Here is an 18,737-nt window from a genome sequence, read left to right on the forward strand (position 1 = left end):
AAATTAGGTTAAGACATGATCAAGGAATATGTTTAATTTCTGAACATTCTTCTAGCACCTAATCACTGTTTTAGAAAAATCTTAAAAAAAAAAAAAAAAAAAAAACCATCTTAAAAGTTACCTAGAAGAGCAGTTCTCAAAGTGTATTCCAAGGAGCTCTAGAAGTACATAGTATCATCACAGATTGAATAAAAAGCAGATATGAGAATCTACCTATCTGTGATGAAGCCAAATACTAAGATTCACAAAAATATAAAACAATGCCATTACTCTAATTTTCTTTTGAAAAATAGTTATTTTGCATTAGGAAAATAGGCTATTTATGTTAACATGTAATGGATTTATTACTTCTAAATGAATATTTTAAATTTCTTAGTTTTAATTTCTAACCAACATAATCCATATAAAATATGGATCCTCAACAAATATTGAATATAAGAGGTCTGACACCAAAAGGTCTGAGAACCACTGACCTAGAATAATAAAACTTCCCACTGAAAATATAAATGTAGAAGAATACAGCTGAGATGTACTTTATATTCCTTTATACTGATCATTTGACAATCTTTAAGACATTTTCCTCATGATTAGATATCAATTCTCATACACACCATCAATACCTAAATCACACAAAGTTTTAAAGTGAACTGATACATATATTTACATATATTACATGCATATATTTTGCACATACTGCATTTATATACCTCATGTATATTACACATATACAATATATATATAACATATATATACGTAATGTATGTAAAACAACAAAAGGCTAAACTTCACTTTAAATAATCTGAACATAATCAAGAGCTAAAAAACCAATTTTTGAAGTGCCAAAAATTTTACTCCTTTGGTTTAAATATTAATGGTCTGTAACTTAGTATTTTTCTTTTTTCTTACTTGGGGGTAAAAAAAAAACCCTAACTATAGTTTTATAGAAAGCTATTTTTCATTAAGTGTTCCTACTTTCACTTTATTACCCAGTTGAGTGCATAGGAGTCTGGAGTAATTTTCTTTGTATCAAGAAAAGAACACAGCTCAGGCTCATGGTATTGGATGAGTAATCTGAAAAGATGAAATGGTCTTCCCTTCAGAGAACAATCCCTAAAAGACAAGAGAAGCAAGGTTTTTGCATTAATGGGTCAGAAATGGTCATATTAGTAACCAGTCCTCCTGTAACACCCACCCCACCTCCTCTCCCCACCCCCAAAACACCTGAACACCACAGCATTTATAATAAGCCTATCTGAGAGAACCAGGCTCAGAACACCTAACATAACCTGACTTGACAGAAAGTTTGCAGCAACAGCAGGTCTACAGCCAACTCTAGGGAGATTCTCTCTAGGTAAACTCAGGGAGCACTCAAACAAAAGCACTGCAGGGACCACTGCAAACAGCAGGATCATTTAGGTTATTCTGATAACTTTTGGATCCCAAAAGGATTATCTAGAGAGTTCTAAAGAAGTCAAGCCCTCTTCTTCCCTACATAAGAGAAAACTCCTAGAAAGGCTTCAGGTTAGCTCCACAGTTAATATACTCAAGTAGGGATGTCCCTTAACCCAGGTAAAAGTGTAAAATGGCCACAGATGAATAAAATACTGGGCCAGAACCTTAGAAGCTGTTGAAGTAGCCTGGGTACTACTGATCAGAATAAATCCCAAGAGGTACAAAACACTTTATCAAGCAACATAACAACTACTTTCCTTCTTCCTTTGTGTCTAATGAATCAATAAAAAATGTAAACAGCTCAAAGAACAGACCATCTCAATAAAAGTATTTGTTGAGAAAATATCATGTGCTGGACACTGTATCAGGCACTTTACAAAAGTTATCAAATTTTATCTTTACGAGCAACCCTATGAAATAATTACTATTTTTTCCTCATTTTACAGTAGAGAAAACAGAGGCTTAGTTGTAGACAGGTAGTTCACCCAAGGCCACAGAGCTAAGAAGTCAGCTAAGACCTCTACACAGAAACTGTATTAAACTGTCATGCCATATTACTCTTCTCTATATATAACTCAGTATTGCAACAAGTGGTATTTTGGTATTGGTACAGTCTCTAAAAAACAAATTGTAAAGAAACTGAAATAAAAGGCTTCATGTGAAAAAACTAATGAATGTCTCAGTTTTAACACAGAAGCACTGATAAAGAATGTCATCAAATGCTGGGATCCCTGGGTGGCTCAGCGGTTTAGTGCTTGCCTTCAGCCCAGAGTGTGATCCTGGAGTCCCAGGATCGAGTCCGTCGGGCTCCCTGCAGGGAGCCTGCTTCTCCCTCTGCCTGTGTCTCTGCCCCTCTGTCTCTCTGTGTGTGTGTCTCTCATGGATAAATAAAATCTTAAAAAAAAAAAAAAAAAGAATGTCATCAAATGCTATTTAAGTGGGAATACTGAAAAGTAATTTCTATATAACCAAGATCTGAGATCAATGCCAGGATTGAATATGAACCTGTAGCTTATTTGGATAATGTAGATGACAGGGAAGTTTTGTAGAGAAAGCCCTAGGTTGTTAATTCAGATGCCCAGAGACAGAAACTGGATTCATATTGGCAAGTTTACCTCCTCCCTTGTCTGAATACTCTCCCCATTCTATAAACGCAAGGCAACTGACTGCTAAGGCAAAACACAGAAGCAGACAGTAGTGTAGGGACATAAAAATGTAGCAACAATCGCCTACTTTGTGTCCCTAGCAGGACATCTCAGGGAGTCAGCCACTGCAACATCATCTATTCATTTAACAGCTGTGTACTATTGCTGCAGCACTGTGCTCCAGAGGATTCTACCCAAGTTATATTGAATCTGTAATAAAATATATTACAATAGAGTTCTTCTGGCAGCATTTTGTGGGGCTGTGTTCTATCCAAGGGCATTAACCGCCACTGCTGGAGTGCTGTGTGACAGATGGAACTCACAAAGAGTAACTAGAGGAACCTAACAAGAGAGTGTATTACACAGCTCAGTGTAAATCCTCCCTCCGCACCACTGCTAACGACCACCACCAGTATCTTTTAGAGGAAAAGCTGGAACATCATCTTTCTTGCTATCACTAGCTCTGTTATGCTAAGTCGTGGTAAAATATAAGGAGTTGAAAGATGTATTTGAATTCCAGTCTCAAATATAAATTCCATGATCATAGTAGCCCTGTCTCCTGGTATCTCTGGGTCTGTTTTACTTACATGAAGCACTATGGCTTCAAGGTAGCACAGAGGCTCTCTACCCTGCTATACGTTAGGACAGATGCGTATTTTAAAAGTTCTTTGCCTAAACAGACAGACATTTCCCAAAAGAAGATATACAAACAGCCAATAAGCAAGTGTATGAAAGATGCTAAACATCATTGATTGTCAGAGAAATGCAAAGCAAAACCATAAAGAGATACCAAATACTCATTAGTATAGCTACAATAATTTTTTCTTAAGTGCTGACAGGGATGTGGAAAAACTGGGATCTTCATTCACTACTGGTGGGAATGTAAAGTGATACAGTTGTGAAAAAGGCTGGCAATTCCTCAATTAAACATACAGTCACCGTATAATTCAGCAATTCCACAACTCAGTACATACCCAAGAGAAATGAAATATATGTCCACACAAAAACTTATACACAAATGTTCATAGCAGCATTATTCGTAAGAGTCAAAAAGTGAATATAATCCAAATGTCCAATCAGCTGTTGAATGAGTAAATAAAAATGTGGTCATGGAGCCTGCTCAAGATTCTCTCTCTCCAGGGCAGCCCCGGTGGCTCAGCAGTTTGGTGCTGCCTTCGGCATAGGACGTGATCCTGGGGACCAGGGATCGTGTCCCACATTGGGCTCCCTGCATGGGGCCTGCTCCCTCTGCCTGTGTCTCTGCCTCTCTCTTTCTGTGCTCATGAATAAATAAATTTTAAAAATCTTTAAAAAAAAAAGATTCTCTCTCTCCCTCTCTCATTCCCCCCCCCGAAAAAAAATTCCCATAGCATTCTATATTTCATCTTCCTAATACTCAGCACACTTCTAATTATTTGTTCAGTGCTTGCATATCTAGGATTACATTCCAAGCTATAATGCCAGCACCTCACTTAAGGCAGCACTCCAAAAGTTTTACTTTCCATGTAGGCATTTAATGTTTTTATTATTTTATAAGGAAAGAAATTAAAATAGGGATACCAAAAAATTAGCATAAACTCTATAAGCATAAATCCTTAACTGAAGAATCCTTTTAAAAAGATTTATATAAAAAAAGATTTATAACCACAAAAATAAAGTCAAATAACCATTACGACTCAAACAACCCTAAAAATTATTTGAACTTCTTACTTTACCACCAAAGTAAATCTAAAAACTTCAGTTCAAAGCAAATTAGACATTTATTCATTTTTAAAACCATAATAACTAAATTGTATTTTACCTGGGAATGTACTTATTCATGATAGCATAAAAGCAGTTGTATAAATCACTGCGTGGAAGGTGAAGATGCACCAATGGCTTTAGTAGATGTATCCAGCTAAGGGATGTGCTGTATTTAATGTTACGTGATTTACAGTAAAAGGTAATTACAGATTCAATATCCGAAAGTAATTCTGTTGCCTTCTCTTCTGGCACTGAAAGCTGTTCTAGAAAAGAAGTGTCAAAATTAAGTTACCAAGTGCCCATTAGTGATGCCATTAATGCATATAACACTTATTTACAAACATACATACTACCTTAGTGTATTTGGAGCATGACAAGGGCAAAATAAAACTATATGAAAGCACATGTTTCATTATACTTATTCAGTATTTACTAGATATTCAATATTTACTAACTCAACTTAATAATACTTGACTTATATATATATTAAACATTAGAACTTCAGATAATCTAAAGTGGATAGGTAGGAAAGATAGGCTTAATCCATATTCCTGGAAAGTAAAAAGGTGTTTTCTAAACAGCAGGTTATCGTCTACCCCATGATAGGTAGCTGCCTCTATGTCTTTGTCAGGGAAGGGAATTCATTCTCTACGACCAAATTCCCTTTCCTTTGCACACACCAGCAATAATGTTTCTTTTGTGGTTAGCAGAGAAAAGCCTATCTAATCAAAACCTAACTAAAATGTGATAAAAAGAGAAACAGAAAGATACTAAGACTACAGATGAATTTAAAAGTATAAACTAAATTCATTTAATCTTGAAAAAGACCTTGTGGAGTGACTGGAAAATTTTCACCCATGACTTATAAAAGTTATTTTTGGGGGGCAGCCTGTGTGGCTCAGTGGTTTAGCACCACCTTCAGCCCGGGGCGTGATCCTGGGGACCCAAGAATCCAGTCCCGTGTCAGGCTCCCTCCATGGAGCTTGCTTCTCCCTCTGTCTGTATGTCTCTGACTCTCTCTCTCTCTCTGTGTCTCTCACGAATAAATAAAATCTTTTTTAAAAATAAATAATTTTTTTAAAAGTTATTTTTTTAATAGCAGATCATTACCTATGATGAATAGACTTTTAGAACACAGAGCCCTTTAATGTGCAGACTATATACAATGATACAGATCTTTACACACAAAAAACAATTTTAAAACTGCAACAAGACTGTACAGGTAGCTGAAGACCTGAACACACAGTTTAAAAAAAACTATAAATTGGACTCTCTTTCTTAAAAATACTAGACATCACTTCATAAGAATTTCACTTTCATAAGAAACTATGTACTAGCCCTTCACAAACTCAACATATCTCAAATTATAACAAAATGATTCTAATAGATTAACTCTTCTACCTCAAAATATTATTTTCAAAATTTTCACTGTTGGAAACAATTATTAAACTTACCAATAAACTCAAGACAATCTTTGTGAATGGCATTCTGTTCTGGCAAGTCTAAAATACCATCCCATGATGCCAAACTATCACCTTTTCCTGCAACATTTAGAGCAATCTGGAAGAAAGATAAAAGCAACTAGCTTCAAATTTCATTTCTCATTCTTGAAAAATATGCTGTAATAGTGGAAAGTCCTGAATTTAGAAATAATAATGCATACTTCTAAGATTACAAAATAATGTATTTACACTCCACCAAATGCTGATCCCTTAAGTCATATTGCAACAAACACAATTATTTTACATCTTCCCACATTAAATTTTATTACTTCATGTCAATCAAATGAATAGCATATATAAATTTGTTTATTTGAAGCAAATATCGTCAATGCTAGAGACTGAATGTTTGTGTGCCCACACAAAATTTATATGTTGAAACCTAATCCCCAATACAATGTTATCTAGAGGTGAGGCCTTTGGGGGGTGATTAGGTCATGAGGGTAGAGCCCTCATAATGGAGTTAGTGTCCTTATAAAAGAGAGATGGGTCATGGGGGTTCATTATACAGGTCTCTACTTCTGTATGTGTTTTAAATTTCTATAACAAAACATTCAGAATCCTACATACATACAGTTATTATTCCATTTCTGTTACATATATATATGTGTGCAGAGAAGAAAAATATAAAAAGATATATGCCAAGACATAATTACTTATAGGTGATAGCCAATGATTTTTATCTTTTCCTATGCTTATATGTTTTAACAAAGGTGAGTTTTTATAATCATAACAAAATCTTAGCTTAAAATTTAAAAAAATGATAATACACATGCACTGGAGAACAGCCAAAGAGGAAAATAAACAAAGTAAAATGTCGTATAATTCCAATGCCAGAGAGACCTATGTGCCCTCCCCATCCTGTCTTTAACATAGCTGAGGTAGTAATTCCAGCTACAATTATAAATCCTATTTTACTCACTGTTTGCATTTTCCCATTTCATTAAACAATCTTCATAGACATCATTTCTAATAACTACAAACAAAAAACACTGCCTTTCAAATTCTAAATTATTAAATAACCAAACATGACAGAAACATACATTTCAATAAGTTGCTCTGTTCGATAAATTCTCTAGACGCAGCATGCTCATAAGTTTTCTGCAATGTCAACAACTGAACATAAAAATTCTCAAATGTTCTTCTTAAGTGATTACAGTTTGTTTTAGTTTCCAGTTACCTTCCAAACTTTGGCTCTCTGATCAGCAGGTAGTGGTCTCCCCTGAATTATATTTCTCAAAGTTTCAAGATCACAACCTCCTGCTTCCAGAGCTTCTTCAAGATCTTTTTCCCTAAAAAACAAGTCCTTAATAGATCAATGTTACTTATTTTTTCCCATGTAAGATTCATATATAAGCATGGCTTACTAAAGTCTCTATCTATGAAAAGAAGGTTCCTTGAAAGGGAATCTCACGTTTCACGCAACTTACTCTTATTTTGCATTTAGTTCTAATAAGCTTGGTTATGTTTTCTAAGATTAAAGAAATTTAAAAAGAGAAGACAGTGCATGCAAGCTGACAGCACTGAAAAGCCACGGTAATAGTACGACTCATGGTAATAGTAATGACTAACACTTTATATAGCACTATCTTTGTGCCAGACACTATTCCAAACACTGTGCCTGTGTTTTTTAAATTCTCACAACTCTATATGAAGTAACCACAATCATCACTGGCCCCAGTTTACATATGCAACGGTTGAAGCAAAGAGGAGTTATACAGCTTATGATCACTTATCAAGAAAGTACTAAAGCCAAGATTTAAATTTTAACAGTCGGGTTCCAAAATTTGTGTTTCTAGTATTATGCTAAATATTCGTAAGGAGGAGAAATTATAAAATCTAACCAAGAATTCAAAGCACTGCAATATGGGAATACTTAGTATGTAACTTTATACAGAAATCATACCTAGAGCAGTGCCTGGCTTACAGTGTCCAAGTAATGTTAGAAGAACAAAAACACTCTAAAGGCATCACTGTATTACATATTTAAGCAAAGCAATACATCATCAAGTAAATCATCAGGCAGTTATGTACAGCCTACCATGTTTAAAGAGAGAATTAAACATGAAAACAAATTGTACATGGTTAAAAAGAATACATTTAAAAAGAAACTTTCACAAATGTTATGAATTTTTAGTCATGAAATAACAACTTAAAATAACTAATTCCTCAAAATTCTCAAAAGCTGAAATTTCATTATTTATAATTTTAATATACAATACACAAGAAATCTTTACAATAAAAATTCGTAACTCAGCCAATTTCTAAAATTCTTTGAAGCAGCCTGAAAGGCAGAGTCTCCCACTACAATCAGGAAATCAAGACTTTGTCACATTTTTGTGTGTGTAGGTGGTTTTGAGAAAAAGTTTACTCCCATTCCACATTCTCTCAATAAAACAATGTACATCTTCCCTATCGATAGGATTCCAAAAATATTAGTTTAAATGTACAGTGTTGCCCTCTTAAGAGGAAGGAATTAAATGAAAACGTAAATACTTGGGATCATATTCAACACAAATGCAGTGATCAAATTTGAGAAATTTCTTAACAAAGCTACTAAAAATTCATAAGAATAAGAAAATAACTAGTAACCATACAAGAAACATTTTGTTCTTTTGCTATATGGTCACCACCGTGTGGAGGAGAGAGTGAGGGAAAGAGGTTTCAAGTCTACTAATGGTTCAGGCCTACAGCTGGTAAAGATGGGGTTGATCTATTATATTCTGGCCAAAGCATACAAGACAGCCTGTCAGAATTTGAAAGATTGTAACCATGAAACAAAGAAAATGGAATGTGACCTTTGATGAGTAAACACCATATTTTTCACGATCAAATAGATAAATGAAGTGAAAACACCACCGTACAAGATGGAATTCTTCTACCATAGAAACGGAGAGCTTTTCCATTTCTTGGTTCCTTTTGGAAGTAATTCTGCCCAAAAATCCTTTACTATCTAGACAACAAAGTCAGTATTTTCGGGCAAAACACCCGACCCTCAACATACTTTTCAAATCATCATAATGTACGCGCACATCTCTGTTGATACAGCTGCACTGGGTCCTTTGCTGCCCCCAGGGAACCTCAGATATGGTCTCTGCAATAGAACCTTGAACAAGAAACCAGAAAATGCCCCAACTTAAGCAGTAAAAGGAATTTCTCACTAAGAGTAACATTATCTTCTGAACAAGGTATTCAAAAGTTCAGTTATCAGACTTTCAATATTACAAATGTACTTGTAAAAGTAGAAAAAGAGTTGAAAATAGTGAAATTAAATAATTTATTTAAGGATCAAGTTCTTATCGAGAGATAGGAACTCTATGGCACTTCGCTCTGAAACAGACTGTTCCTTCCCCTAAACCAAGTTTCCTTCTACTTTTGAATAAGCAATACCTAACATCCAAAAGCAAGACGCATGTCTTGTGGAATATCATTGGGTGGGTTATGGATTTTTAAATCTTCTTTGAATATGGAGGCTTCTTATTGACCTCACAGTCTAAAGGTTGGTAGAAATGTACTGCATACTCAGGCAGGTCTTAAAATAGAAAAATACAGGCCTTGTCCATTTATCCCAGTTAGTCAAAAAAAATAACTGTCTACTTTGCTCAGAAGACTCATGGCAAAGCAAATTCAAAGCAAATAACAGAAATGCACCTTTTCCTGGTTCTATGAACCGAATCCTTATTTGTTAGTATAATGCTATATGTTACTGTTGATGATGTATCAATGACCTATTTTCAAAACCTAAATAGAACACAATAGAATATTTATTCCCTCACCTGATGTTTTGTGGCAAAATCACCTAATCTAAGCATTGTAACCCAAGTTGTTTTAAAACTATGGCAAGGCAAACAATGGGACTACATTCATATGAAGTTAGTTTAATGCTTAAGCTAACAACTGAGGAAGATTTTTCCTCTTCAACCAAATGGTAACTTCTAGCACATGGAAACATTTGCACAATGAAAGTTAAAAGGGGATGAGAGGGGGACTTGAATTTCTCAAGCACTACAAATTATAGATTTCTAAATGCTTCTAGGAACAATAAATTCAATTTGAAATTCTGTACATAATTATTTTCTGAATTAGCCATACAATGAATATGTCTGAAATTATAATTTTTAAAAGCAACTAAATTACATGTGTTGTATTCCTAAAAGTTAAAATCAGAAAATCTGCTGGGGGGAGGGGGATACTGTATATTGCTTTTCTTATTTTTTTAAGATTTCATTTATTTATTTGAGAGAGACAGACAGCACAAGCAGGGGGAGGGACAGTAGGAAAGGGAGAGGGACAAGCCAACCCTCCACTGAGCGAGGAGCCCAATACGGGGCTTGATCCCGGGACCTGAGATCATGGCCTAAGCCATGAGCATAAGTCGATGCTTAACCAAATAAGCCACCCAGGCACCCCTACACTTTCTTCTACATTGTTTTTCCTCAACCATGTTCTAGAAACTTTTCCTTATAATTTCAAAAATTGATGAATTTTAATTGTACATATTCCAAACAGGAGATGAAAGCAAGGCTTAGTTCACCTCTTAATTTTTTTTATACATATCTTTTTGCAATTAAACTCCATATCCATTATTAGTCATTTTCCACCCCTTCCCACTCTGCTCCCAGCCTCTGGCAACCATTTACTTTCTGTTTCTACACATTTACCTATTCCAGACATTTATTTTTTAAAGTTTATTCATTTTTAAGTAATCTCTATACTCAACACAGGGGTTCAAACTCACGACCTCAAGATCAAGAGTTGCATCCTCCCCCAATTGAGCCAGCCAGTGCCCCAATTCTGGACATTTTATATATGAAATCTTATTTATATGGTCTTTGTGCATGAGCATAATGTTTTCAAAGTCTATGTTGTAGCATGTACCAGTACATGTTATTGCCAAGTAATATTCTACTGCATATATATATACACACACACATACTACAATTTACTACAATTATTTATTTATTTTAGAGAGAAAGAACACTCACGAATGTAAGCACATGCATGGAGGGAGGAGACAGGGAGAAAGAGAGAGAATTTCAAACAGGCTCCATGCCCAGCATGGCGCCTGACCCTGGGGCTCAATCTCAGGACCCTGAGATCATAACCCTGAGCCAAAATCAAGAGTTGGTCCCTTTACCAACTGAGCTACACAGGCACCCCTATAATACGTTTTATTTATCCACTCACCAGTTAATGGACATTACAGTTGTTTTAACTTTTGACTCTATATGATGGTCTCTTAATTTTAAACATAAAAATCAATAGTTCAACTGGTTAAGTGTATGATGCATACATATTATTTATTAACTACTTATTCTTCTTAAGAAGGCCTGAAAGAATTTAAAAATCAAGTCTATCAAAACCAGACCTATTGGGATGGCTATTATCAAAAAATAACTAAATAAATAAAAATTTAAAATGTGTTGGCAAGAATGTGGAGAAACTACCAAAAAAAGTGTTGGTGAGAATGTAAAATGGTGTAGCCACTATGGAAAACAGTATGGCTATTCTTCAAAAAATTAAAATATAGAACTATCATGATTCAGCAATTCCACTTCTGATTATATACCCAAAAGAAAACTGGAAAACTTGAACACTGAATAGATATTCGTACACCTATGTTCATAACAGCATTATTCACAGTAGCCGAAGGTGGAATAAACCCAAATATCCTTCAGCAGATAAATGGATAAATGAAATGGGGTATATTCATACAAAATGTAACATTATTCAACCTTAGAAAGCAAAGAAACTGACACATCTACAACATGAATGGATCTTGAGGATATTATGCTCAGTGAAATAAGCCAGTCACAAAAAGTCAAATACTGTACAACTGTACAATAGTCAAATTCACAGAGACAGAAAGAAAACAGAAGTTGCTAGGGACCGGAAGTAGGTCAGGGGTATGTCAGTATCCATTAGAACAAAAACCAAAATTGTGAAAGGTGGCTACTACAGAGAAGTGAGATGGATTGGACATTTACTTTGCACATAGCATCAGTCAGTAAAGCTTGAGTGTATCTTATATTTGTATGTACTACTTGAATAATTTAATATTAACAGATTCCTTTTTAACATACCCTTTCAGTCAGCAGGAATTGAGAATAAAATGACTTAGCTAAAAGCATGTTCAAAGAAGTACCTACAAAAACTACAATGTAGCAGTTTTAAAATGAGGAACTGATTTAAATTAGTGGATGAAATACTAGGCAACAATTTAAAATGCTGAAAAACAATGACATGAAAATGTTCATCATATTAATGACATGTAGTAAATCTTTTAAAAAGGGAAGCTTTAAAACTAACATACAACATGTATGTGTTAGAGAAACAGTACACTATCCCCACTCCCTACCCACTCTTTCCCACACATACACTGGGAAGCTATTAGAAAATGTTTATTTCAAGTAGAGTGCTTAATATAATTAATTTTAATATAATTAATATAATCATAAGAAAATTAATGTGTCCTTTTTTGAGGGGGTATTATTATAGTCTAAAATGAACAAATATTTGCAAGAAACAAGAATGAGTAATTCTCACCTCAAACATATATGACTTTGCTTAAAGTATTAGTAAGTAGCTACTACTTAAGAAACCATACCTCACATAATCAGTAAGAAGAAAACAATGTGGCATTTGTGCCACTTTATGTATTTCATTTTAGTTCTCCCTTCCTGAATACTGAAAGAGTAAAGATAAACAAGTCAACTCATACTGACAACAAACTTCCTTCTTTTTTAAAGGTTTACATAATCTAATAAATTTGGAAGGAAGTTAAAAGATAGAAAACCTTTGGTTCTATTTTTGAGCATGGAAGAAAATTAACTTTCTGCTCCTGTGGATGGAGTTAAAAGTAGAGAGTAGAAGGGTGGCATAAACCTGCTAGAAGAGCTTTCATGTGGTGTCATTTCTTGTCCTCTGTCTTAATTCCATGGCCTAAGACCTTAAGCACATTCTTAACACCCTAAATATCACTCCTTTGTGCTCTGGTCACACTCGGAAAGCTACAAATTCTCAGCATTGGATTGGTTAATCTAACCAATTTTGGATTCTTTTGTTCCTACACTCCGCTCAATAAAGACTTCATGGGAAGATAAATTAAGACAACTTTATGAAGCTATCATAAATTCACCATTTTCTCTACCATCAATGCTGGCTGAAAATTTCCTATTCACTTTCTTCAGAATCCCTACAGAGCCACTTTACCTCAAGTGACTTGAAAGAAAAAATATAGGTCAGCAGACTTCTCTCTTCCCTTTGATCTCAACCCCTCTCCAAAAACAAACATAAGCAACTTACCATCAGCTTTAGACATCATTTCTGTCTTCCCTCTATGCACAGACATCTACGTATCCTGTCTCTAGTCTAACACTGGTAATGTCACCTGGGGCTTCTCTCTAACCCTGAATTCCTTTGAAGCCATGTGCCACCAATTATCCCCCTCTCCTATCTTCCACTTTCTTTTTCCAATATGCTCAATATCGTCATTAGAAACAACATCCGCACTACTACAAAAGCTCCTCCAAACTTTCCTTTCCATCTAGGTATCAAGCTCTTGATTGTTCCCTTCACAGCAAAGCTTTCTGAAAGAATTCTCAACAATGTATGTCATTATTTCTCCTTCATCTTCCCCTCAATTCCTCCTCCTCTACTCTCCATCATTTCTCCTCCCTCTTTCACTTCCACCACTCCACAGGGACCACTCTCCCTATGACCCCCTCTTTCTGCCTAATATCCAAATCTTTGCCTTAATTTAATCTTTCCAAGGCATCTGATAACTCTTCTTTCTCCAAAAAAGATACACAAATGACCAATAAGCACATGAAAAGACAATCGACATCATTAGCCATTAGGGAAAGTCAAATCAAAAGCACAATAAGATGCCATTTCACATTCACAGGATGGCTAATATCAAAAAGACACACTACTTTTCACATCCATTAGGATGGCTAGTATCAAAAAAAGGACAAAGATGTGGAGAAATTACAATCCTTATGCACTGCTGGTGAGAACGTAAAATGGTATAGCCACTGTGGAAAGGTCTGTCAGTTATTTAAAAACTTCAGAGAATTATCATGTAATTTAGCAATCCCACTTCTGGGTATATACCCAAAGGAACTAAAAACATGGACTCAAACAGTTATTTGTACATCCATATCCATAGCAGCATTATTCACAATAGCCAAAATTGGGAACTGCCCAAACATGCATCAATGGATGGGTAAACAAAAGGTGGTGTGTGTGTGTGTGTGTGTGTGTGTGTGTGTGTGAGTGTATAATGAAATATTACTCACCCTTAAAAAGGAAGGACATTCTGACATATGGTACAACATGGATGAACTCTGAAGACAAATGCTAAGTGAAGTAAGCCAGTCACAAAATAGTAAAGATTGTATGATTATACTTATATTAGGTACCTAAAATAGCCAAATTCATAGAGATAGAAAATAAAAGTTACCGGGGCTAGAGAGAAGAGAGGTGAATGGGAAGTTATTGTTTATTAATTATAAAGCTTCTGTTTGGGATGATGGAAAATTCTGGAAATGAATAGTGGTGAGTGATGGTTATACATAACTGTGAATGTACTCAATGTCACTGAATTGTGCATGTTAAAATGGTAAAATTTAATGTTATATAAATTCTACCTCATAAAAAAGACAAAAAACTTGTACATTAGTGCTTATGATGGTATTATTTATAATAGCCAAAAAGTAAAAGGAATCTAAACGTCCATTCACTGATGAATGAATGAAATGTAGTATGTTCATACAGTGGAATATTACTCAGCAATAAAAAGGAATGAAGTACTGATACAAATAACACGTTGAAAAACCTGAAAACATTATGGTAAGTGAAATAAACCACACGAAGGCCACATTTTGTATGATTCCATTCACAAGAAATGTCCAAAGTAGGCAAATGTAGAGAGACAGAAAGTGCATCAGTGGTCGTCAGGGGTCTGGATGACAAGGAATGAGAGTGACTGCTACTGGGTAGGGGGTTTCTTTGAGGGGTAATGAAAATAGTCTAAAACTTACATCTTGGTGATAACTGCCTGACGCTTAAATATACTAAAACCACTGAACTGTATGTATACTTCAAATGGGTAAATTTTATGGTACCTAAGTTACATGTCAATAAAAATATTACAAAAGAAGTAACTGCATCAGAAAAAGTTTAGAGATGCTTTAATTTAAGGCTTTCAAATGAAGCTACTGTATCAAACCCTCATTTACCATTTCAATGAAGGAGTATGTCACTATGAAGGGATTGAGCCACACCTTGGGTTAAGGGGTAAGAGCTTGCCTTGACTCTTTAATTCCTCAAGTTGATAGCATTACATGTTAACTACCATTGTGGGAAAGGAACAAACTCCTCAACAGCTGACATAGCTCAATAGCAAGGCCACCAAGGAATTGAGGATATTAAGGCTTAGAGGCAACATATTATAGAGAAAGTAATATAAAATTTAAAATCAGAAAATGTGATACCAGATTCTATACACTTAACAGCTGTATGACCTAGAATACAAACTTACTCTTCATCTATAAAATGGGGATAGTACCAGGTACCAATGAATTTAAAGTATTGGGAAGTATTTATACAGCATACAGATTCTGTTCTACCAGTTTCCCTTCCATTCCTCTTTCCATTCCAACTTAATGCCTACAGCTTGCCTGAATCTGTCTTTTTCAACTTTCTCTTTCTGAATAGTCTCCATAGGCACTGAAGCCTGCACCATTTTCCAAAGGAAAAGTGTCGGACAGTAAGCTGTTCACATTAACCATTTACGGGTACATGTGACACCAATCCTGAGACAAATGAGACAATAATAAAATGTAGAAAAAGCTAAACTTTGAGGACAAAAGAAAACATAAATGTAGGAACACTAAGTCACATTTCATTTAGTTAAGAATAAATATTTAAAGACAAAACTAACACTCAATAAATGGTTTTTAAAAAGCAGAAAGCATTGGGCGCCTGGGTGGCTCCGCGGTTGAGTGTCTGCCTTCAGCTCAGGGCATGATCCCAGAGTCCCAGGATCGAATCCCACATCAGGCTCCTTGCGTGGAGACTGCTTCTGCCTCTGCCTATGCCTCTCATGAATTAAAAAAAAATCTTAAAAAAAAAAAAGAAAGCATTTATACAAAATAATGAAACAGCCCTAGAATGATGCAATTAGTAATCATTCCCAGCAAATTAGATGGTCTCTATGATTTCTCATAGTCTATTCCACTTCAGAATAACACAATGCCACTTGAGCATAGTGAGAGAAATTTCTAAAACACTTTGGATAGGATGTTCTCTGAAATAGAAAAAAAAATTAATTCACAAAGCCTCTCAGTCTATCAAGTAAACCAAATCAACTTCACCAGTTTTCCAAATTCTTAAAATCTAGTCCTTTTCTATAATTACCCAAAAAACCCCACATGGGATCTAGAATATATGTTAATCACTTAAACTGGGAAGAGTACAGATACCAGGATCCCTGGGTGGATCAGCAGTTTAGCGCCTGCCTTTGGCCCAGGGCGTGGTCCTGGAGTCCCAGGATGGAGTCCCACATCAGGCTCCCTGCATGGAGCCTGCTTCTGCCTCTGCCTGTGTCTCTGCTTCTCTCTTTCTCTGTACCTCCTATGAATAAAATCTTAAAAAAAAAAAAAAAGTACAGATACCAACCAATTACCAATTCTTTTCCCAATTTTTTAAAAAATTAATTTTGTGCCTTAAAGTGGTCAGGGTCTAAGATATATATTATTGTTTGATAAAAACAAAAATTTAAAAGCTAAGTTTAAAATTTTGTTTCCACTACTAAGGAAAAATAAAAGTCCGAAGTCTGCTATGTAAACATCTTAAACATGGTATTTCTCCAGGATACTACTCAAACTCCTGAATCAGCTAGCAGTATTAAACAGAGCCAAGAGATAAAATGGATTCAGAACTTCTAGCATTCAAAAATATAAAGACAAATATAACAAATATAAAGAATAGCCTGGGATCATTATTCTTTCCTCAAATATTTCCACATATGCTTATTCACAGGTCTTATACATGACCTACTCCCTTTCAAAGTCATCTCTCTCCTTCCTTTTACAGTTTACCTCCCTGAAAACAGTAGTCACCACTCATCTCTACTTACTCTCTCCTCATCCACTCAAACTCTCCATCTTCCTACTAAAACTGCCCAAAAAGTCATTAATCATCTATCTTTAGTCCTTGTTCTCTTTACAAACTCTGCAAAGTTATATTCTCTCCTTAAAACACTCTCCTTAAGTTTCCATAACTTTCCTATACCTCTCTCTAATATTTGCTCTGAATTTTCCTTCCCTGCCAAAAAGTACTTTAAAAAAAAAATTCATGAGAGACACAAGGAGAGGCAGAAACATAGAGGGAGAAGCAGGCTCCCTCTGGGGAGCCTGATATGGGACTCAATCTCAGGACCCCGGGATCAGGACCTGAGCCAAAGGCAGACGCTCAACCACTGAGCTACCTAGGTGCCCCCAAAAGTAGTCTTTTATTCAAACCTTCAATAAATATATATTGAACATCACTACCTGCCAGCCACCGTGTGAGGTACCAAAGATCTAGCAGTGAACAAAAAGTCGTGCTCTCATGTAGCCTATATTCTAGCTGGTAATTCCAAAGTTTATCTCAAGTCCTAATATATGAAACCCACTCAAAAAAGGTGGGAGGAGGTCCCTTTCATGTGTATATAACCTGTTTAAATTTGCCTGGAATGTACATCACTATGAGCACAAATTAAACCATGACAGGCCAGCTTGCCTATATATAGATAAATATAAATATAAATATAAATATATAAATATATACATATATATGACATATTACATCCAGGTACAAGCCTCTGATCAATTATTTAAAACTCAAAAATGACCAGCTAACTAGTTGTAAGTACCAGCAGATTGTGTAACAGTGTCAAGTTGCACACGTTAAAATTGCGGTTTCAAGACTTACTTTGTGCCACCTTATTTCTGGTTATTTCTTAATGCCCAGGTCATGAGAACATCAGCAACAAAAGCTCTGTCTGAATTTATTTTGCTACTATTGTTAACAAACTGGTTATAAATTACTACTACACCAATACTCGTTAATTAGTTCCTGAATATTTTGTGTGATATTTGGTAGAAATGAAAATCACACAACTTTGTTACATATTCACTCCTGAAATAGATACGGAATAAGTTCATGACCTTAATATGTACTGTGTAACTTATTTTTATTCATTTATATATATTTTTAGGTAAACTCTATATGGGATTTGAACTCACAACCCTGAGATTAAGAGTCCCATGTGCTACTGACTGAGCCAGCCAAGCACCCATGTGTAACTTATTTTTAAATACCAATCTCAAACCATCAAAACTTTTTTTTTTTTCCAAAACTTTTTTTATAAAAAATGTTGTTTTGTTTTTGAGAGAGAACGTGTGCGCATGTTGGTGAGCAGGGTGGCATGGGGGCCTGGGGGGCAGAGGGAAAGGGAGAGAGAGAATCTCAAGCAGGCTCCATGCCCAGTGTGGAGCCTAACATGGGGCTCTATCTCACAACTCTGAGATCATGACCTGAGCCAAAATCAAGAGTCTGATGCTTAACCGACTGAGCCACCCATGTCCCCTCAAACCAGCAAAACTTTCTAACAACAAACAGTATGAGACATATTAAAAAATGACCATGATACCTTACTGTCCATGAAAGCACAATCTGGTAATGGCAAAATTTTCAAGTTATCTGGATTTCTGTCACACTTATTACAGCATTTTAACAAGTTGTATATTTCAATGCCAAGAGAAAAAAATCCCATTCACCAGCTTTAAAAAAAAAAAAAAATTAGTGAAACTCTGTATCAGGATCAGATCCACAAAAGTAGCTTTGGGAG

The 18,737-nt window shown here is 35.3% G+C and overlaps 1 protein-coding gene across 4 annotated transcripts in view; it reads right to left on the minus strand.

Moving 5' to 3' along the window:
- Positions 1 to 18,737, minus strand: part of TBC1D23 (TBC1 domain family member 23) — a 56,727-nt gene that overhangs the window by 29,454 nt on the left and 8,536 nt on the right. For 3 of the 4 annotated variants that reach the window (XM_077884156.1, XM_077884159.1, XM_077884157.1), the window contains exons 2-5: positions 7,020 to 7,131; positions 5,795 to 5,900; positions 4,399 to 4,603; positions 987 to 1,110 (exon numbers count right to left, since the gene is read on the minus strand). In XM_077884156.1, the coding sequence (XP_077740282.1) occupies positions 987 to 1,110; positions 4,399 to 4,603; positions 5,795 to 5,900; positions 7,020 to 7,131 (547 nt within the window). Of the gene's footprint in view, positions 1 to 986; positions 1,111 to 4,398; positions 4,604 to 5,794; positions 5,901 to 7,019; positions 7,132 to 18,737 lie in introns of those variants that run through there. The other variant, XM_077884158.1, reaches the window with a different exon arrangement.

Source organism: Canis aureus, chromosome 35, assembly GCF_053574225.1.
Source record: "Canis aureus isolate CA01 chromosome 35, VMU_Caureus_v.1.0, whole genome shotgun sequence".
Taxonomy (NCBI): domain Eukaryota; kingdom Metazoa; phylum Chordata; class Mammalia; order Carnivora; family Canidae; genus Canis; species Canis aureus.